Below are 22,713 nucleotides of genomic sequence, written 5' to 3'. Positions count from 1 at the left end.
CCTTTATGAGATTAATTTTACCTTTGGGACCATAAAAACCTCTAAAAACCTCTAAAACATGGATGTCAGCAGCTTTTCTCTGCACACAGTCCTGTCGGGACAAAAAGCAGCAGCTAGAAAATCAACGAAACGGCTTCAGCCAGACGACAGGTGTGATGTTATTTATGATACTTATGTAAAGGGGAGGATCATCTGCTCCACTCATCTCTAAATGTTCTACATTTATGCCGTGAAAAGCCGAAAAGGTTTTTAACCAATGACGAACGTCCAAACTCCAAACACGTGATTCCAAACACAGAAACATGCAAATGTGCACACACACACGGCCGAGTACATTCAGAGGAGCACAGAGAAATGTTCTCCAGCCTGCGGTGCACACACGGTGAGTCTTTACTGCCAACACAGTGAACCAGAGAGCTGCAGCGGAGATAAGACGCTTATGGGGCCCTGATGGGCTCCTGAAGCTTGTTACTGTCATGCAGTCACACCAGGCGTCAACAGGAGCTCAGCCGGTTCATCCTCAGGACTGAGGAAGGTACCTGGACACGGTCAGGGGCCCCAGCGGGGGCTGAGGGCACCAGGGGCACCAGAGGGGGAGGAGGGGGCTGGAGAGCGTAAAAACAGGAGGATGAGGGTGTAGTTCTGCTTCACCACCATGTAAATACTCTGATTGGCTCTGACACACAGAGGTTTACTGATGCTCCTGCAGGCTGCTCCAGTGGTCCGTCTTTTAGCCCTCACTAGGCGTGCTAATAAAATTAATCTATTAGCAAGTCCTTCATCCCAAGTGCATCAATATCCTCCATTCAACTGACTGAGCAAACAGGTATCAGTGTGTCTTTACTAACTGTCTGACTTCTTCGTGCTGTTTCCACCCAATAAAGACAATAAAGATCAATTCTAGTCTGCCATCTGTAAGCTGTATGAACCTCCAGGCTGCTGTCAGCATGTTTCTCCAACAGGAGGCCGTCGATGTCCGGAGGTCAGTGCAGCTATCGCCTGCCACCTTGGTAACCATGACAACGGAGCGTCCTAATCCAGAAACAACCAGACGGCTGAACTGTGCTCGTCAAACCTTTTTAGTTTAACAGCTGGTCTGAAGGAGGGCTGGACGTGACCCGAGGAGGGCAAATCCAGCTCCTGTGGCTCACAGCCGATACTTCAGGAGGAGACTCCTCATGAGGCGGCGTGTTTAAAGAGCCAGGAAATATACTCTGAAGTGTGTTATCGATGGAAGCAGCAACATGAAGCTACATGATGGACTGAACGCTTTCAGAGACCTAATGATGCTGTGAAGTGTCACAGCTGGCAGCTCCCTCTGCTACTCAACCAACACCAGAAATAAAATGCAGCTCGGCAGAGGGAGAGTGTGTAATTCAGCTAGCTAACGTTAGCTTCTGTGCTACTAGCTGCTAAAGATCATGTGGTAAACAAGCACATGACTCTTGTCAGTGGACTCTGGTTAAAATATGTACAAATGGGGCCCCGGTGTAGAAACACAGGACAGTGTGATTCCTGTACGTCATCACGAGTCCCTTCTTGTTAGTGAACAGTGCCGCAAAGGATCATGGGAGCAGATTTACAGCACCTGAGCCGAGTTGGTGTTTGGCTCCATCTCGGGGATGTACGGGTAGTGGATGTAGAACATGTCGTTGCGGACCATCTTCTTCCTCATCCGGCAGGGCCCCTCCGTCATCTCCAGCACAAACTTGTCCAGGTGGGAGCCGATGGGGGGGCCCCACAGGCCCCGCTCCCGCAGCAGCTCGTACTCGATGGACGCCCACTCCTCCGTCACGTACTTGAGGGCGTTCTGCTGCCGCTGGGAGACGGAGGGACGAGGACACAGGTGTGAGCGGTGAGTTGTGAAAACGGCCTGCTGGTGCTCACCGAACCCTCCGTGTGTGTGAACATACCTCCTGATATTCTTTGTACTGCATGGCCACCAGATCTCGAACCACGGCGATGTGTGTGAACATCCACTGGAAAGTCTCCTGTTGAGCACAAACACAAGATTTGACTTTAAAAAAAACACAAATTACTGAATAAAAATATAGTTTAGATGTTTCACATAACATATGAAAGCACCAAAGATGAATGTAGAGACCTCCTTGAACTAGAGGATCATATTTCCTGGAATAATATGAGGAAAAATGGAGGCAACAGTGAACCCATAAATGTGTGTGTGTACCTGAGCAGACAGGCTGTTCTTGTTCAGGCTGTTCTCCTTCTTGTTGCGGCGGACTCCAGTCAGTTTGGACAGACCGAAGCCGCTGCTGACTCTCGACAGTTTGGACTGGGTCGCCGGGGCAACCGCCTCGCCACGACTGATGCACTTCTTCTCATGGACTGAACGGCGGAGAGAGAGAGAGAGAGAGAGAGAGAGACACGACCAAAGTCACATGACTGAATATATTCTGACCCCAAGCTGTTCAAACTGCCCTCAATTCCAGTTTTAGGCAGCGAGCCTGTGTGTGTGTGTGTGTGTGTGTGTGTGTGTGTGTGTGTGTGTGTGTGTGTGTCCCTCACCCAGGTGGTTCTGCCAGCTCTTCAGGGCCGGCTCCTCCAGGGCGGGACGGGCCGTGGCGATGTCCACATGGCCTCTGTCGTTGCAGGGCAGCGACACTTTGAAAATGTCCTCCAGCATCTGACGCTTGCTGTGCATCAGCTCCGTCCAGACCCGGTTCACCGCCTTCAGCAGCAGCTGCCGGCCTGCAGAGGGAGGAGGGGGTCAGTGTTCATCAGCAAGTCCATCTGCTCCAGTGACGAGAGCAGAGAACACTGGCATTTTTAAATCCATTGTTTGTCTATATCCTGGTGGTAGGTAGTAAAAGTGTTGGAACTGGTCCAGTAGATCACCTCAGCCAGCAGCCACCAAACGGGCTGCAATGGCTGCAACGTGATCCTTTGGGACAACTGCACCTGATCACAGTCGGTCCACTAAAAGAGCTTGTTTGATCCACTGACAGGCTCAGAGTGTTATTCTAAGTGTGTGACAGCATCATGGAAAGGATCCCTACAGAGAGAGACCTGGAAGATCCTTTTGGTTAAACCACAAACAGCACACACACCAGACTACATTCACTAAAACAGGGATTTTAGCTCGCCTGGTTTACTGCAGAAGCAGAACACGTCATACAAGACAACCTCACAAACTTAAACTGATGTAATGCTCCGATCCACTGGGTCACTTTACATCGAACAGTTTTCACGGTTAGTCTGATGTTCAGTTCCAGATCTATTTCTAAATACACACAGTAAGAATTGGTAATGAAGTCAATTTTTCTTGCTCCAATGTATTGTTACTATATTAACCTTTAAAAATCCACTAAACTACAAAACATACACACAAACTACTTTTAATGAGAGCTAAACTCCTGTATCTCTGAATTATTCATCACCGTCTCACAGATAATATCCTCTAATATCCAAATGGGATTCATTTTAGAGTTTAAATCAAGTATCATCAGCGTCACCTTCATCATACTTATGTAAACTTGAGGCAAAAAAAAAAAACCTTCAGAGAATTGAAAGTTATTTGAAAGACATATTTCACCAAACGGCTGACACACACTCTGATCTAACGGTGTCTCACCCTCGCTGACGTCGTGGCTGTGTGTGGCGTCCGCATCGTTCTCCGTGGGCATCATGACGTGCCAGGTGGTCATCCTGGCCTCCGCCTCCAGACCGAAGCCCTCCACGCTGCTGCAGACACAAACACACACAGGCTCAGTAGCAGCCGGCGGCCTGAGGGGGGCGCCGCGCGGCTCCTGTGCAGCAGATTCATGTCAAGCTGCTCAGTGTGTCGTGTTAAAGCACATCGTGTCCCCGGCATGGTGGGACGCAGTCTGTCCCCACCTGCTGCAGGTCTGGACACCACAGGACACACACACACACAGTAACAGTGGACCTGACACAGTCTGAGTCAGAGGACGTAAATAACAAAGGAGTGAGACTCTGTTAGCTCCAGTTTAACAGATGAACCAGTTCAGATGATGTTTAAAGGTCCCATATTACACTAAATTCACTTTTTATGTCTTTTAAACATGAATATGTGACCAGTGTGTCTAAAAGCTGCCACACTAAGAGAAAACACCTCGCTGGGACACACCGGGGTGAAAACACACCGTTTAGATTTTGGTCCCCTTATGATGTCATACGGGGATCTGTTGATCATGTGACCTCCACCCTGCTGCCCCCCCCCCTTGTTTCTTCTCACCACCAGCTCCCAGGAACATGAAGACGTTGAAGGCGACAGTGAAGCTCAGCAGCAGCAGCAGTTTCACCTGATGTGACAAAAAATTTGTTTTTTGAACATTAAACCATCTAAGTCCATTCGAGCAGGATCTCCAAATACAAGTCTGAACCTGAGAAAGAGCTCATTTCACACTTTTGGACTCTTTGGAGCTCAGACTAGAGCAGGTTGACCTGATTTAATGTTCTAAAATCTCATTATTTTCTCCTCCAGCTTCTGAACGCTCTGCTTTAGAAACAATCTGCGGCTTCGCTCTCGTTTTCAACGTCTGCGGTTAGACAGGAAACAACAATGGCGGACGGCGAGGTGGACTCAGGAGGTTTTCAGTCGGCCTGCTGGAGGCTGAGGGAGGTCACATGATCAACAGATCCCCTGTGACATCATAAAGGGAGACAAATCTAAACAGTGTGTTTTCACACACGTTAACTGAAAGATGGAGCAGGAGACAAAGAGAGGAGACGGTCTTTTCTGTCTGTAGACGCACTGATGAACCATTTATGCTGAAAAGACAATAAGAAGTGCATTTAGCCCAACATGGGACCTTTGAGCATTTTCCAAAACTTTGTGTGAGCTCTAAATGATGCTTGAACACGTCAGCAGTGTCCCAGCAGACTGAGCTGCAAAATGCTTGATGTTGAATGTTGATTCACTGATGCAGCAGAACTCATTCATTAGCAAAAAACCCACAAAGGCCCGAGTAGAAACACTTTCTGTGGGCTCAAACATGCCGTCATTACAAAAACAAAGACTTTCTGAACTTGTTACGGCCTTAAGATCCTAAAGATCCTATCTGGACCCTTTAAGACTCCTTCAGGATCCGACCCCGGACCGGCTGAGCGCCTCCTTACCTCCCGCTGTGCAGGCAGATGAAGCAGTGAGCCAGGCAGGCCACAAAGTCCTGGTCGTGGTTCCCCGGGCCCAGCACCAGGTTGCGGTTGACGGTGAGGACCCGCAGGGCGTCCAGCAGGGCCACCTGCTGAGCGACCGTCTTGTGGGGTCGGCAGAGCTGGTAGAGCACCGTCCGGTTCAGACAGTGGTAGATGGTGTCGAGGGAGAGACCCTGGGAGCGCCTCTTAGACTGCAGGAGGAGGAGAGGAGGAACATTTTAGCTTTAACATCCTCAGAGCAGACAGGAGCACAGCTGACGGGCTGCGGTTCGGTCGTGTGGTCGCCACACGGCTCTGCTCTGGATGAGGATAAATCTGCTGTGGAAATATTTCAGCAGAAAGAAGATTTGTTTAAGCAACCGGGGCTGAACTGGGTTTAGCAGTTGGAGGGTTGTGAATGTAGCTTTGTTATTCTAGTGCTGCTGTTTTAGTGTCTGAGCGGAGGACTGCTTAAGGACTTCAAGAGGAAACATTTATACAAGTAAAACAGGAAGCAAACACTGAAACAGAAGTGCTGCTTGTTGAGATGTGTTTACAGTCACTGGGCCTCAAGCAGGAACGTTTTGGGATTCTTGTCTTAACTTACGAGTGATAATGTCAGGTCACCTGTGCATAACTGAAGGCGTGTTTATGAGAATGATAAATTAGCATAACTAACAACCCTAAAGTCTCCATATAAGGCTACCAGTGGAGCTCTGTCTGTGGTTATATTACAATCTTAAGTAGGTCCACTAAAAGAGCTTGTTTGATCCACTGACAGGCTCAGAGTGTTATTCTAAGTGTGTGACAGCATCATGGAAAGGATCCCTACAGAGAGAGACCTGGAAGATCCTTTTGGTTTAACCACAAACAGCACACACACCAGACTACATTCACTAAAACAGGGATTTTAGAGAACAGGACACAGGAGCTGCTGCTCTGCTGCTGCCTCCATCAGGTAGTGTGTCTGTGTTATTGTGTGTCGTTATCATTTAAATAATCATTTAATAAAGGGTGATTCAGATACAGCAAAATATTTGTGCAACACAATAACACAAACAAACTAACAGATAGATGCAGCAGCTTCTGTGTTCTGTGAGGTAAAATTACTGTTTTTGTCAGTGGAGTCTGGTGTGGTTGAAGAAACAATATAACTTTACATTATTTACTTTATCTACTTTGAAAACTCTATGATGTAAAATAAGATACTGACTGATAGTCAGTGATTTCAGTTGAGAGTAGCATCAAAAAAGCTAACAGAATATTTTATCTAAGTACTGAATTATTACCACATCAGTCAGGGTTTGATGTTGTCATGTATGATATGTTTTACTTCTGTAGTAATGTAATTGGATGAAACAGTCCAGTAAATCACCTCAGCCAGCAGCTGTCAAACTGAAATAGCTGTTTCATTTCTCTCTTAAAAGCACCAAACTCCATTGACAAAAACACTAATTTTACCACGCGGAACAATAGAGATCTGAGAGTAGCGTGTTTTATGCTACCTTGATATGTTTGTCTGTTGTTTGAGTGATAAACAAATATTTTCTTGGATCTGAACTGATCCTTTGAAACACCAGAGTCACACAATAACACAAACAAACTATCCAACTGAGGCAGCAGCAGAGCAGCAGCTCCTGTGTCCTGTTCTCTAAAATCCCTGTTTTAGTGAATGGAGTCTGGTGTGTGTGCTGTTTGTGATTAAACCAAAAGGATCTTCCAGGTCTCTCTCTGTAGGGATCCTTTCCATGATGCTGTCACACACTTAGAATAACACTCTGAGTGTTTGGTGATCGACTGGTTCTTTTAACACCTTTCTTCGTTGGTAGAAGTGGTTTTGGGTTCCTACACATCCTGCCAGCACATACTGTGACTGAGCACTTATCTTCAAAGTCAAGTGAATGAAACTACAAGTAAAAACACTTAATTCCTCCTGTGGGCCTCGGCGTGAAGTACCGAGACACAGAGAGGTGCATTATGGGTGGAAAATGAATATCAGAGCGTAATCTGCTAATCTCCTCCTCACCCACAGAGCAGAGTGTGTAGAGTCCACACACATGACCAAAGCTCATGGTGTTTTTCACTGATTTACCGGAGGGTTCAAACATAAACGATGAATCATTCGTGAAACCATCTACCACATAAACAACACATACACACAAACAACTACACAGCTGTCCGTCAGTCGGGCCGGCTCTAATGGACAAATAGCCGAATCTAATTTTGTAAAATGAGTAAACGAGGCCTGCAGTCTGATGGATGCTGCTCCTCTAATTTAATCCTGAGCGTCTTCACTGGTCACATTAACCGGGAGAACGGCTGGTTTCTGTCTCCAGTCCGGACGCCGCCTGTCGCCTCCAGTCTGACGATAAAAAGCTGCTCATGAGGAGCGCCGGCTGGACGCTGCTGCATTTCACCGGCTCGGATACGTCAGTGTGCTATAATGTGACTCCAGCGCAAAGGGGGCAGAACTATGGAAAGCCAAAAGGGTCACAATTCATCAGCAACTTTACATCTTTGCGTTCAGAACAACTTATGTACTTTAGTGTTTGTGTTAGGACAATATTGGGTTGATGAGCACTTCCAACACCCTGGAAAATGTGATGAATTGTGACCCTTTTGGGTTCCTGTAGAACAGCAATCGTCATGGTGCAACCAGCAGAGTCAAGTCACGCTTCCCAGATCAGGTGCCGTTGTCCAAACTGCTCTGAATATAGCTAATGCTAGCTGAATATAGATCAGGGGTCACCAACACGGTGCCCACGGGCACCAGGTCGCCCCCAAGGACCACATGAGTCGCCCCCTGCAGGCCTGTTCTAAAAATAGCACAACTAACCAGTGAGCTGCTTTTAATCACACTTGCATTTATATAGATTTGAAAATGACAATATCTTAAAAATAAAAGAATTAGTTTAAATAGTTTTAGGTGAACTCTGACCTCTTCCAGGTCAAAGTTCAAAGGTCAGTGTTGTGCGCATGACAAAACTGTGGCGCTCGTGCAGAGCAAGCTAGCGGGCGCAGCGGAGATGATGGAGCTGAATGCGGTTTCTAACCCAAAAAACATGGCAGAAAAAAGAAAGAAAGCTCATCATTTTCACAGTGAATGGGAGGAAGAGTTCTTTGTTACTACTGTGAAAGAAAACTGCGTGTGTCTCATTTGCGGGGCGACGACAAAGCGGCTCAATGTGGAGAGACGCTTCACTACGGGTCACAGAGCTAGCATGCTAACTGCCATGCTAGCTAGCATGCTAACTGCCCACCGGGAAGCTACGGGCAGAAACAGCCCGTGAGCTGAAGGCAGCTTTGGGTAAGCAGCAGTCTGTTTTCACCAGGCCGGAGGAAAAATCCCAACAAGCAGCCGAAGCCTCGTTTAGAGCTCCACATTTTCAAACAGATACCAGATGTTGTCAGGGGCAACATGGCGGTGTCATGGCAACGTTAAATAAAAATATTGATTTTTAATTGTGTTCAATTCAAAAGTGTCTTCATGAAATGTAAACAGATATAATTTTGTTAAAAATGCTGCAGATTTGTTAATTAGTTTAAAATGTGGTAAGATTTATTTAAAAGTATGAAAGTTGATTTTTCTTAAACATTAAATAATTGATAACTTTTACAAACATAGTTGATGATGTGTTTAAAGGCTCTTTGTCAGTGGGCAGTGAAAATGGAACATTTGTTCTATGAAATGTTGTAGAAGTGATCATCTGAAAATGTAAACAATTGCTGAGATTAATAGAAATTAAATGTGTAATATTGATTTTATCTGTTTCCCACCTTGTTAAGTCATTATTGATAATTATTGTGAGAAATCACTAACGTGATCAGTGTCTTCACATAGATGAGTATCATTAATCATTAATAATAATAATAATAATAATATATAACTAAAGGCAAACTGAGCTAATTAGTTATTTCAGAGCAGTGTGACAAACTGGTAGCCCTTCGTCTGACTCAGTACCATGAAGTAGCTCTCAGTTTCTAAAAGGTTGGTGACCCCTGATTTATATAGATTTGAAAATGACAATATCTTAAAAATAAAAGAATTAGTTTAGATCAGGGGTCACCAACACGGTGCCCACAGGCACCAGGTCGCCCCCAAGGACCACATGAGTCGCCCCCCGCAGGCCTGTTCTAAAAATAGCACAACTCACCAGTGAGCTGCGTCTAAAATTTTATTTTTTTCTGTTGCTATTCTTTTTTTAATCACACTTGCATTTATATAGATTTGAAAATGACAATATCTTAAAAATAAAAGAATTAGTTTAGATAGTTTTAGGTGAACTCTGACCTCTTCCAGGTCAAAGGTCAAAGTTCAGTGTTGTGCGCATGACAAAACTGTGGTGCTCGTGCAGAGTAAGCTAGCGGGCGCAGCGGAGATGATGGAGCTGAATGTGGTTTCTAACCCAAAAAACATGGCAGAAACAAGAAAGAAAGCTCATCATTTTCACAGTGAATGGGAGGAAGAGTTCTTTGTTACTACTGTGAAAGAAAACTGCGTGTGTCTCATTTGCGGGGCGACGACAAAGCGGCTCAATGTGGAGAGACACTTCACTACGGGTCACAGAGCTAACTAGCATGCTAACTGCCATGCTAACTAGCATGCTAACTGCCCACCGGGAAGCTACGGGCAGAAACAGCCCGTGAGCTGAAGGCAGCTTTGGGTAAGCAGCAGTCTGTTTTCACCAGGCCGGAGGAAAAATCCCAACAAGCAGCCGAAGCCTCGTTTAGAGCTCCACATTTTCAAACAGATACCAGATGTTGTCAGGGGCAACATGGCGGTGTCATGGCAACGTTAAATAAAAATATTGATTTTTAATTGTGTTCAATTCAAAAGTGTCTTCATGAAATGTAAACAGATATAATTTTGTTAAAAATACCGCAGATTTGTTCATTAACGTGATCAGTGTCTTCACATAGATGAGTATCATTAATCATTAATAATAATATATAACTAAAGGCAAACTGAGCTCATTAGTTATTTCAGAGCAGTGTGACAAACTGGTAGCCCTTCGTCTGACTCAGTACCATGAAGTAGCTCTCAGTTTCTAAAAGGTTGGTGACCCCTGATTTAGATAATGTTAGCAGAGTATAGCTAATGCTAGCTGTTGTTACCGGGCAAAGTGAGGCAGAATAAGATCATTTCAACACTTAATTCCAGGGAAAACTGCTGCTTTTGTCCACAAGAGGGAAACCAAAATCTGTGCTAAATAAAACTTCCTTGTGGTTGACACAGCACAGTTTTATCTAAAGATCTATAATCTGATAAGGACGTCTGTCTCCAGTGCTTTGGTGTCTTTGTGCGTCTCCCGGTAAAAATACCTTAAAGGAGGTTTTGAATGCGGTCTGAGGTTTGTACCTGTCCGATGAGCTGCACGATGAAGTCCACCACCAGCTTGGAGTCCTTGTTGAACATGCCCTGCCACAGCTTGTCCACCACCCGCTGGGTGAAGTAGAAGACGTTGTTGACCAGGATCTGATAGCTGCCGCCGCTGCTGAGGGGCAGAGAGGCGTCTTCACCTGGAGGGAGACAGGGTCACACGGGGAAGCTGCCGTTTACTTACTCATAAAAATCAAGTCAATGTCACTAGTTAGTATTTTGATTGTGTTACAGATGATGTGCTGAGGTCAGCGGTGCTAAAAGGACATCATTATAATAAATACACCTTCTGATTCAAGTGCATCTGTATCTAATTTGTGTCATCGGACTGTTTAGACTAAATATAACACAAGCAGCCATCTAAAATGAAGATGCGTGCTGTTCTGCCGACTGATTTGCTGACTCATGGCCACCACAGCCAAGCTGTCCTGCACCAAACTCCTCCGCCCATTTTCTGCCTCATCATCGGCTATTTCTGTCAACAGCCGCTGTGGCCAAATACTGTTAGACTGATCAGCGGGGGCTTGCAGAGGACTGTTAAGGCTGAAGCATCGGTGAGAGGCACGAGGAAACGATCTGGGGGGGTTTAATCGCTCCGTGTGAGCGGCAGAGAGTTCGTTCTGACCTAGAAGCACATCAGCAGCCAGAAGGTGCTCCATGACGCCGTCCAGGATGTTGGACTGAAACTCCTTCTGCTGAGTCCTGGTGGATCGCTCCGGGGAGGCCTGGGATCGGGAAACAAGACACACACACATTTAGGACCATTATTTATTTAGAGCTCTGATGGGTAAACAAGCCTGTGGGTTTGTTCTCACTTCAAATACAGAACTGAAGTCTGCTGCAGTGCGGCTGATCTAAAGTGTGCTGCTATTAAAGGGTCATTCTGATGCTTTTACACCTAGGCTCTACGTCGACACATCCTGGTGTCTGAATGACTGGTAGGTATTAAAAGTGTTGGAACTGGTCCAGTAGATGACCTCAGCCAGCAGCCACCAAACGTGGACCTGGAAGATCCTTTTGGTTTAACCACAAACAGCCGTTATATCGCTCTCTGCACACACACCAGACTACATTCACAAAAACAGGGATTTTAGCGAACAGGACACAGGAGCTGCTGGTCTACTGCTGCCTCCATCAGTTAGTTTGTTTGTGTTATTGTGTGACTTCGGTGTATTAAAGGATTAGTTTGGATCCAGCACAATATCAGTGTAACACACAATAACACTAACAAACTGACTAATGGAGGCAGCAGCAAAGCAGCAGCTCCTGTGTCCTGTGAGCTAAAATCCCTGTTTTAGTGAATGTAGTCTGGTGTGTGTGCTGTTTGTGGTTAAACCAAAAGGATCTTCCAGGTCTCTCTCTGTAGGGATCCTTTCCATGATGCTGTCACACACTTAGAATAACACTCTGAGCCTGTCAGTGGCTACAACTGATCTGCTCGACCGACTCCAGCCCTTTTTGCACTTCCCAGTCAACATATGTACACATAGCTTTGATATTTCAGTTCTCCTTTACAGATATACAGAATTATAGTTGAATATCTGTTAGTTTAGGTGCTCTGTGGATCATTGATCTGGTGTGATCTCCTCACCTCCAGCAGCAGGTCGATGATGGGCGTCTGCTTGCTGGCCGGGGTCATGCAGAGGTTGTCCATGATTAGGACCCTCATGAAGTCGAAGACGTACTTTTTGGCTGGGTGGTTGGTCAGGGACGTCTTGGAGCCCACGTTACAGTACTCGGACTGACTGCGGTTCATACCGGAGTCCCCGGCGAAGGCCTTGAACTCCTCGGTGGGAGAACCGGCCTCGTCGTCCAAATCAGTGACCTGGAACAGACGGACGGAGGGAGAGGGATCATTTATCGATCTACTCACATATAACTGATGATTCAGTGTCTTTACACTCTGCAAACCATGTAAACTGTCTAAACTGTCTAAGAACACATTTGGTTCTGAGAAAAACTGCAGCGCCACATTCTTTGGACTTCAAACTGCAGCAGTCAGGATTACAAGGAGATCACAAAGGGAGCAGTAAATCACAGCTTTTACTGCCCCAGAGGAGAGAATCACAGTATATCTGCAGCGGGTTAATAGGGTTTCTGATCAATACCTGTGATTACTTGCTCTGGTAATGAGATTTTTTTCTTTTAAAACTGATTTCAGACCCATTCCTTCAGTCCTGGAACAGAAACTCCTCATGCATTTGATTTTAAAGTCTGGAGACACCAGATTTGTGTGGACGGAGGTGAAGTGATGATGAAGGTCAGCTGTAATGATTTCCTGTCGCTGGTGCAGGAAGTGAGTCGGCTTCAGTGTCGTTGAGAGAAAACATGTGCAGCCTCACCATCTCAGAGTAAGGCCTGATGTTGAAGGGGAAGACGGTTGCTGCCAGAGCGCAGAGGAACTCGGGGCTGTGCCACATGGGGGCCAGGTCGGGCACGTTGTGGTACAGATACCTAAAGAACTGCATGAGGGTGACCGGGTACTCCCTCAGCCAGGAGCCCTCCTCCTCCGACTGCCACGGCTGGAGAGAGACGCACAAGAGAACAAGTCAAACCACCAAACAACACATGGAGAAGCAGTGAATGAGCCTCATGACGACAGACAGACAGACAGACAGACAGGTGTCACAAACACAGACTGTATAAAGGAGGTGAATGTGGCCGCCATGACAGCACCCACTGGTTTGTGAAGCCTAAAGTCTGGCTTCATGGGCGTCGCCATTTTGGTTTTGTAGCCAGAAGAAGATATTTTACTAAATGAACGTCCTGCTGTGCTGAAGAAGACTGTTAACTAGAGACTGAGAGCAGAAACTGTTCACTGAGCTGATGAATCAGGAGAGAAGTCTTTTTTCTCATTGACTTCCATCCAATCAGACGACCAAATCGCCAAACTGGAGGCTTCAAAGCAGCAGCTGCTGTCACGTCCTCTTCTTTCAAACAGTCTGTGGTCACAACTCAAACTCAGAGGCAATATTTTTGTCATTTGGACGACACTCTGCGTTCCTCTGAGGGGTGGGCAGTACATCGGTTTCTTCACCGTCACCGGTGTTACGTTCTGCCTCCACATGGATTTTAAATCACTGTCATCGCCGTGATGAGCACACACACACACACACACACACACACACACACACACACACACACACACACACACACACACACACACACACACACACACACACACACACACACAGGGAGATCTCCTCCCTGGCGGTTGGGGCTCGGTGGTCAGTCGGCCCGACACTTCAGCTCATTCTCGTAGTCAACAGTCTTAAATGTGTTCCCTGATATTGTGGATTGACTGAAAAGGCACAGTGATATAAAAGAAAATACACTGTGGTATAAATCTTTGGTCAGATCACACTGAACATCTATAAAAAGGTTCTAAGCTGAGAAAACTAATCAAATCTGAGTGAGTAACTTGTATTTGTCGAGTATATGATTCAAAACGTAAAAGGAAATCAGCCAGTTCACATTAACGATGCGGTGAATTAACTGAACTCCTGCTGTATGTGTGGTGCAGTCAAGTGTCTCAGGAACCAGCGGTGAGCTCTGAGAGGCCTCCGGTGTGGCAGCGTGGACGAGGATGAAAACAGCGTGTGCACATTTCTGCTGGATTAACGGAGCTTAAGACGACACCTGTACAGACCCCAGGCAGCAGCAGCAGCAGGGAAATCCTCCATCAAGAGCCACTTAAAAAGGACTGATGGACACGAGGAAACTCTCACACACGTACCAGGGTTTTCTGGAACATGTGCTCTCTGAGCTCACCTGCTTTTGGGAAAAGGTGCTGGATCTAATAGGTCAGATTCTGGAGAGAGAGGTTCCTCTTAAAGCTCAACTAAGCAGCTGGATCCTGTTTGGGCATTTTAGATTAGACTGTGACATCTGTCTTCTCCACAATGATTATCTTTTAATTCTGTTATGACAATAAAGATGGACTTAAAGGATAACTGCAGGATTTTTAAACCCTATCTCATTATTTTTGACATATTATGGGATTAAAATGACTGGTAGGTAATGCAATGGCTGCAACGTGATCCTTTGGGACAACTGCACCTGATCACAGTAGGTCCACTAAAAGAGCTTGTTTGATCCACTGACAGGCTCAGAGTGTTATTCTAAGTGTGTGACAGCATCATGGAAAGGATCCCTACAGAGAGAGACCTGGAAGATCCTTTTGGTTTAACCACAAACAGCACACACACCAGACTACATTCACTAAAACAGGGATTTTACCCCAATGAACACAGAAGTTCCTGGTCTACCGCTGCTTTGTTCCATTAGTTTGTTTGTGTTATTGCGTGTTTCACAAGCACTGTATTGGAACCAAACTGACCCTTTAAAACACCAAAGTAACACAAGAACACAAACAAACTATCCGATCAAAGCAGCAGTAGACCATCAACTCCTGTGTAAAATCCCTGTTTTAGTGAATGTAGTCTGGTGTGTGTGCAGAGAGCGATATAACAGCTGTTTGTGGTTAAACACTTTTACCACCTACCAGTCATTTAGTCATTCTAAAGTTCTCCTTTTAAAAGGACCATCTGACAGCCCTGTGTTTCCCCCTCTCACCAGGTTGAGCATGCTGCGCAGCATGGCCAGCAGCAGGAAGGCGGCCTCGGTGTACACGTTGTGAATGGAGCCCACGACGGTCGCACTGGAGGCCGGCATGCCAAAGATGAAGGTCCAGATGGAGTCCAGGTCAAACTGAGAGGACAAACACACACACACACTGGAGTAATATACACACTACATAACACCACATGCATCACCACATTTAAACAAGCTGCATGCTGTGTGTGTTTGTCCACCTACGTGTTGCTTTACAAGTATCATGTGTTTTACTTTAGCTCCAACTCTTCAGCATTTCATGAGTTAGTGTGAGTAGAAGAAGAAGAAAGGTCGGGTATACTAACATGTACCTGCAGGCTGTCCGGCAGCTCGGTGACGGGCTGCTGCAGGAACAGAGCCATGAGCAGGAAGTACAGCTCCGGCACGTTGGTGTGTTTGGGCAGCAGCGTCTGCAGCACAGGGAATCCTGGGAAGTGGCAAGCGTCCCTGTTGATCTCTCTGAGTGTGGAGCGTCCGCCGGCACTGCGACCCACGTTGAAGCCTAGAGAGGGAGGGGGGTGAGGAGTTGTGGGAGGAGTGAATGTGAGGAACACAGCTTGAAGGTAGACAGGTGGCTTTACTGGCTCCACCCTCTGACTAGAGCACCTACAGGTACCTCTGAGTACAGCTGCTCTACCTGGTTTGGGGTTTGATGGGCTGGTCTACTCAGCAGGAGGTAACAGTAATAATTTAGGGCAGTAATCTGCTAACCGAGCTAATCAGGCAGGATTCAAAGTGAAAACTGAGCTCTAACAAAATAACCTCAAGGAGAGCTCCAGTATTTTTAAACCTGACTGATAGGTCCAGTAGATCACCTCACCTGATCACAGTAGGTCCACTAAAAGAGCTTGTTTGATCGGTGTTATTCTAAGTGTGTGACAGCATCATGGAAAGGATCCCTACAGAGAGAGACCTGGAAGATCCTTTTGGTTTAACCACAAACAGCACACACACCAGACTACATTCACTAAAACAGGGATTTTATCAGAGCAACTGGTTCATTTCAGTTGCTTCAGTTGGTTTGTGTAACTGTGTGACTTTGGTGTCTAAAGGGTTAATTCAGATTAAACACTATTTGTGTAGTCCTCAATGACACAAACACACTGACTGATGGAGGCAGCAGCAGAGCAGCAGCTCCTGTGTCCTGTTCTCTAAAATCCCTGTTTTAGTGAATGTAGTCTGGTGTGTGTGCTGTTTGTGGTTAAACCAAAAGGATCTTCCAGGTCTCTCTCTGTAGGGATCCTTTCCATGATGCTGTCACACACTTAGAATAACACTCTGAGCCTGTCAGTGGATCAAACAAGCTCTTTTAGTGGACCTACTGTGATCAGGTGCAGTTGTCCCAAAGGATCACGTTGCAGCCATTGCAGCCCGTTTGGTGGCTGCTGGCTGAGGTGATCTACTGGACCAGTTCTGGCTGAGGTGATCTACTGGACCAGTTCCAACACTTTTACTACCTACCAGTCACTCAGACACCAGGATGTGGACACAGAGGACCAGGGTTAAAAATACAGGAGTTACCCTTTAAAAGATAAGGATTTGCTTGAGCTGGAACTCCTAAAAGCTTCAACCTGAGAGCACAGCAGAGGTAGTTTAGTTGGGCCATGTCACTACTCAGCGAGGTCAGTGGTTCTCAACCTGCAGGCTGGAAGGATGCCTCAGTCTGCTGAGGCTGTACGGCAGTTAAAGGAAGAGAAAATCTGTGAGCATATTCTTCATTCTAGTCTTCAATGTGTACAGAGAATAATTAAAAGAGAAAAAAAAGAGAAAATAAAATCTGAATTGTTACACAAACACTCCCAATAATGCTGTGTTGTCAGGTGCCCAAATTGACGAGGTTGAAGACCATTGAGCTCCGTGGAGAGGGGAGGCTGGGGGGCTGTGGTCGCAGCAGCAGCAGGGGGGGGGGCAGGGAGGCAAAAAAAACCTGAGAGGACGAACCCTTGGCTGTGCGGCGCACAAACTGTGCAGCTTTCTGTTTACTGAACGAAGGCCAACTCCGGCAGAAAGCGTTGCCAGAGTGAGGAGAGGTGTCTGCATTACAACACACACACACACACACACACACACACACACACACACACACACACACACACACACACTGCACGTCATCACTGCTTCTGACCGCCAGGAATGTCGGCGTTCACGGTCAGAGACTTAAACCGCCCCGAAAATCAAACACACGTCCGTAGACAGTTGCCTCCAAGTCCATAAATCCAGCTTAATATCTTCTTCCAGGTGTTGGCTAATAACCTGCCCCCCCCCACCACACTCACCCAGCACCGTGCCGATCTTATTGGTCAGGACCGAGTCGGTGTGGTCCAGCCAGCCCCCCCCACACAGGCCCTCTTTGAAGCGGTTGAGGATGGACTGGTTGGAGAGCAGCACCACCAGGATCCACAGCGCCACCGTGACCGTGCTCGAGTGAATGTGCTCCTCCATGAACATCAGGAGCCAATCGAAGCCCAGCGTCCGCACCAGCTCCTCACACGCCCTGCAGGGGGGGGGCAAACGGGTAAACTGACGGTCTGCGTCTTTAATTATTGTTTCATCACTCTCACAACATCTGACATGCAGCAGCTTGGCTTCAGTGCTGAGAAGGTTTCTTCAGCCTTCAGACATCAGAAGTGCTCGGCGGAGGATACATTTCAGGGTCAAACACAAACACAGGGTCTTTCCACGAGCTTTCAGGCAGGGCGGGGCACCGAACTCTGATTGTTTTATAGCAGGCGGTCTTACTGGGCGTTGACGGAGCACTTCTCTTTGGTGGTGAAGAGCAGTCTGAGCAGGTTGTCCAGCAGTCGGTTTCTCAGCAGGATGAGGTTGGCTGACAGGAGGCCGCCGAAGTCATCGTCGTTACCTGCAGAGACGGTCAGATGTTTGTGTGCTCAGTGATTCTCTAACAGAGAACTGAATCATAACCAGAAACTAGAGACACGTTCACACACATATACGGGATAAATATGGGACATACTTCTAAAAACCAACACATCACACATCAGTCGACTTCCTTTTCTCCACCATAAACCAGCAGCCACATGAACCAGACATCATGTCATGACATTTACCTCCATCGATCTTCTCCTCGTTATTTATTTCCATGACGGCAAACTTCTCACACACGGCGAACGTGGGGAGGGTGGACGAGATGAACTGTCCAAACCTGAGAGGTGAAGAACAAAGCGGACGTTACCTTTTGAGGGGGGGGGGGCAGGGACAGGGACAGGGAGACCAGAAGCTGGCTGCAGGTGGCAGGTGTTTTACCGCAGCAGGTCGTAGGGGTTGGGGAAGCCCTGCAGCAGCAGGCTGAGCACGTTGCTGATGGCGCCGACGGTCGGCTGGGACAGCGAGGTGTCTCTGAGGGTCAGCAGCAGTCGGGGGACCAGCTGGAACTCCCTCAGCAGTTTGACATTTTTAGCCGCCTCGCTGTTGGACACAGAAGGTCAGAGCAGAGTTTAGCTGCCATGCTGGGAACATAGTATCATATAGGTCCATGATAACATGACATACACATAATAAACATAATAACACAGAGCAGGGGGGGGCAGGGGGGGGGATATAGACTGACCAAGATTAGAGATTTAGTAAAAGAAAAATAAATCACAAATTGATCAATGTTTTTTGTTTTGTTAGTAACGTGATAGTAACAGTGTGCAGGTGTATTTCTATTATTCTTTCATCCCACATTGATCCTGATAAGATGTCACGAGTTGATTCACTGTGATTCACTATTTATGTTGTATTCAGGGCCACTTGCCTGGACTCCGTCAGCAGCTCGATGAAATGCTCAAACAGGGACAGATGGAGCTCGTAGGGCGCGTGGAGCCACACCTGCGGAGCAGAAGGAGCAGACTGAGACCTCGCAGACACTAGTTGGGTTTGGCAGCACAAACTGCTGGCAGGGAGCGGCGGCGTGTTGGCACACAGAGGCCCGGTTCCTCCAAGGTTCAACACTAACGCTCTCCCCACAGCAGCCAGGACGTCCCAAACACAGCCGCTGGTGCTGCGGGAGCTTCGGTCAACGAGGTGCTCGCGGCCGATCGGCGGCCAAAACCGCTGAACTGTGACACAGAATCTAAATACTTTATTTGACAGAGCGTTTACTGGCATGCGTTCGACCCCCCCGGGCCCTCACCTCGAAGTCACAGAGCAGGTCCTGGAAGGCGGTGGAGTTGGGGATGATGGAGGTCTCGTGGCCGCTGTCCACCGTCCCCACCAGGGAGAAGGTGAGGTGGAGGATGTGGCTGTTGAGCAGCGAGCGCTTCTTCTTCAGCAGCATGGCCAGCAGCTGCAGCACAGAGACACTTTAACACTTCAGGCACGCTCTAAATGTCACCCTTCTCTTTGGTCGTCGTCCACATTAACAGGAGGAGGACTAACCCTTTAAAACACACGGCAGTTTGGTGGCTGCTGGCTGAGGTGATCTACTGGACCAGTTCCAACACTTTTACTAGTGGGCCTCACCTGGTAGCCTTTAATGCGCTCCATCTCCTTGCTGGCCAGCGGGTTGCTTTTCACGACGCACACCAAAGCTTTGACAGCCGCATAGAGCCCCTCCACATCCGACGCCATGGCGACCAAGCCCAAGATGGCCGCCGCCCCACCCACATACTGCAGGTTGGTGGCCACAGGTTTGGCTACGAAGGCTCGGACCCCTGCAGGGGTAAAAAGAAGCAAAGGTGAATCACCCTTAGGTGGAGCTGCAGCTTTAAGAGCCGCTGAGGAAACTGTTCAGACCAGATTTACCTAGATATCCGATGACTGCGGCTCCGACGGTGCGCGCCGGCCCGTTGAGGTGGCCGGCGGCGTTGTGGATCAGCTTGACAGGAGTGGCGTTTTCATGAGAGGACACGGCGAGCTTAAGAGGAAGGGGGAGGGGTTAGCACAGACATCCCAACACACACACAGATACTTGCATGATGGTCTCATCTGTCGTTCTCAAATCTATCCTATATAGTCTCTCTCTAGTCTCTCTATAGTCTCTCTAGTCTAGTCTAGTCTTTATTGCACTACTGCCGTGGTGGATGTGGTTGTTTGAGCAGTAAGAATGAAACCAAAGGTAGAAATAACACTGCATTTCTTTATGGAGCTCAGTTCATCCAGTTTTTAACACGACGGCCAATTTAGCGAGCGAAGAAGGTGTGAGAAGCTGTAATGGCCGTCTTTGTGTGTCAGAGCTCTGGTTTTAACGAGGAGGAAGAGATAACACTGCAGCCTGTGTTTTTAGAAAACCAAAACGCTGCCTCGGCACTTCTTCACCGGTTACTCCCCAGGCTTAGTGGGGAGAGAGGAGCAGGCTGGGGAACAGCTTGACAGGTGGGGAGAGAGATAAGGACGGAGGGGGGGGGCTCATCTGGAGCTCACACACACACACACACACAGCTCAGAGTGTGTGAGCTACTGAACCTGCAGGTAGATCGACTCTTTATTCTCTGTTGAGTGACTCTGACCTTTGCACACCAACATGCACCTGAGTGTGTGTGTGTGTGTGTGTGTGTTTATAAATAGAGAATGAGCTACAGAACCTTTGTGAGTGTGTTTATCTATTATTTAAGATCAGTTTATTTTATTTTCTGCAAACTTTGCTCAGAGTCGGCACCAAAAACATGAAGGAGCCGTTTCTGAGCTCAGTCGTGTCTCCAGAATAAAGGTGCACATCTCTGAATGTGTTTTTATCCCATAATTATCTTTTAACTGTGTTTTAAAGATAAATATTCTGTTTTTTTTCCCTGATTCTGAAAAAGACAATATTCCTGCTGAGAACTGGAATATTCCACTAACATTCCCGTTTGCATGCAGCTGTGTCCAGAGTAGTTCTCCCTCTCCTCCAACCCCCTTCTTCACTCGTGATATTTGTGCAGTCGCTGTGCTCGTCCCTCTGAGCAGATCTGTGGGCAGCAGCTCTACCTGCAGCCCTGCAGACTGTCGGCTGCTTGCTTTGTTAACACAGAGGTCAAACGGAAACACCACATTCAGAGTGAAGTGGTTTTCACGCCGCCGTGCAGTAACTCGCCGCCTTTCAAAGCACACAGAGAAAGCAGGGAAGCGGTTTCTATCACGGCAGCACTGCATCCTTGGATGGTGACCACCCGTCAGCTCAGCACGTCCACGCTGACAGCGCTGGTGTCCCAACAGCTAGCTTACAGACCTAGCTGAAGCTGAAGCTGAAGCTGAAGCTGAAGCTGAAGCTGAAGCTGGCTCACTCAGGGTGGGAGTGACGTGCTGTTACACTCCTGCACACTGGGTGGCGTCATGTTTCCTCGTGTTTCTTGTAAACTCAGATTCTGATGTTTACATGAACCAGATCTTATTCAGGAAATCGACATTTTCAGAACAATAGATGAACATTAGCGTGTTTGGAAACGGAGCCGATGTGATTTATTCCTATAAAAACATTCAGCTGTGATCCTCCATCTCTCTGATCTGCTGCTTTACTTTGTGTCTGTGAGGTAAAGTGTCCACTAGTGACACGCTCCCTACTGACAAACTCTCCCCACCAAGGCTTTGATTGGCCGTGACTCTGAGGGGGCGGGGCTGCGTCTCACCTGTTTGGCGATGGCTTTGCTGTCCAGCTTGTTGTAGACTTTCCTGATCTTGGCCACAGTGAGAGTAGAGACAGAGAGCGCGTAGAGGCTGAAGGACACCTTCTCCTCCGGCACCAACGCCACCGGGGAGGTCGGCGCTACCTCCGTCTTAGAGTCTTTACCTGGGACAGCGAAACGACAGATGGGGGGGCGTTAAGATGAAAGGGGACCTGAACATGAAGAGATGAGGCTGCAGAGGGAAGCACTCACAGGGCAGGTACACGGCCTGGAAGCTGCCCACGTAGTTGGGTCCCAGCTCGTAGATGGCGGCGACGCTGGCGGCGGGCAGGACCTCCTCCAGGAAGTGGCTGGGCCCCAGACGCCACACCAGGCTGGAGAGCTGCCGCTGGGCGGGCGGAGTCCCCACATACCCGTACACAGTGCTCACCACGGGGGGGTTGGTGGAGCCGGAGCCGCCTGGTGCGCTGTGGATGTAGTGAAGCTGGGGGGGGGGGGGGAGATTCGTCTTCAGTTTGCTATGAAGAGCATCTAAAGGACTATAGACTTAACCCCCCCCCCCTTAGTCACAGGGGACGAACAACACAACCTCCAGTACACTCTCTCTCTCTCACACACACACACACACACACACACACACACACACACACACACACACACACACACACATACACACACACACACACACACACACACACACGCGAGATTCATGTGAGCAGCATCACGTTCCTGCATGACGACCTCAGCAGGAAATGAAGCCGGTGTTATCAGCGGCACTGAGAGGAAGCTGAGACTTGCGGTCTGTTCTCTAATCTGAGGGGAATCTGAAGTCACTAAACCACAACGAGCCACATCACAAGCTGCTGACTGCTGACTGCTGCCCTGTTTGGACACAATGACTAACATGTACATGAAGCTTTGGAATTGGTCCAGTAGATCACTGACAGTGACAATATTATGGAAAGGATCCCTGAAGAGATAGACCTGGAAGATCCTTTTTGCTTAGCCAAAAACAGCAGTTATATCGTGCTCTTCAAAAATACCAGACTCCATTGACAA

General features: G+C 47.7%; 1 protein-coding gene across 1 annotated transcript in view; it reads right to left on the bottom strand.

Moving 5' to 3' along the window:
• wdfy3 (WD repeat and FYVE domain containing 3) overlaps positions 1-22,713 on the bottom strand; it is a 99,189-nt gene that overhangs the window by 18,720 nt on the left and 57,756 nt on the right. Inside the window, exons 23-44 of the mRNA XM_070833309.1 lie at positions 21,907-22,138; positions 21,658-21,818; positions 19,859-19,970; positions 19,577-19,767; positions 19,248-19,400; positions 18,866-18,943; positions 18,377-18,534; positions 18,181-18,275; positions 17,852-17,972; positions 17,389-17,606; positions 15,418-15,614; positions 15,074-15,208; positions 12,841-13,020; positions 12,090-12,323; positions 11,124-11,223; positions 10,478-10,638; positions 5,101-5,330; positions 3,593-3,702; positions 2,527-2,709; positions 2,189-2,346; positions 1,914-1,991; positions 1,589-1,819 (exon numbers count right to left, since the gene is read on the bottom strand). Coding sequence (XP_070689410.1) covers positions 1,589-1,819; positions 1,914-1,991; positions 2,189-2,346; positions 2,527-2,709; positions 3,593-3,702; positions 5,101-5,330; positions 10,478-10,638; positions 11,124-11,223; positions 12,090-12,323; positions 12,841-13,020; positions 15,074-15,208; positions 15,418-15,614; positions 17,389-17,606; positions 17,852-17,972; positions 18,181-18,275; positions 18,377-18,534; positions 18,866-18,943; positions 19,248-19,400; positions 19,577-19,767; positions 19,859-19,970; positions 21,658-21,818; positions 21,907-22,138 — 3,516 coding nt within the window. The remainder of the gene's footprint in view (positions 1-1,588; positions 1,820-1,913; positions 1,992-2,188; positions 2,347-2,526; positions 2,710-3,592; positions 3,703-5,100; positions 5,331-10,477; positions 10,639-11,123; positions 11,224-12,089; positions 12,324-12,840; positions 13,021-15,073; positions 15,209-15,417; positions 15,615-17,388; positions 17,607-17,851; positions 17,973-18,180; positions 18,276-18,376; positions 18,535-18,865; positions 18,944-19,247; positions 19,401-19,576; positions 19,768-19,858; positions 19,971-21,657; positions 21,819-21,906; positions 22,139-22,713) is intronic.

This window comes from Pempheris klunzingeri, chromosome 7 (genome assembly GCF_042242105.1).
Source record: "Pempheris klunzingeri isolate RE-2024b chromosome 7, fPemKlu1.hap1, whole genome shotgun sequence".
NCBI classification, from domain to species: Eukaryota; Metazoa; Chordata; class Actinopteri; order Acropomatiformes; family Pempheridae; genus Pempheris; species Pempheris klunzingeri.
Note: the sequence above shows the minus strand (reverse complement) of the source record. Positions and strands in the feature narration are given on the sequence as shown.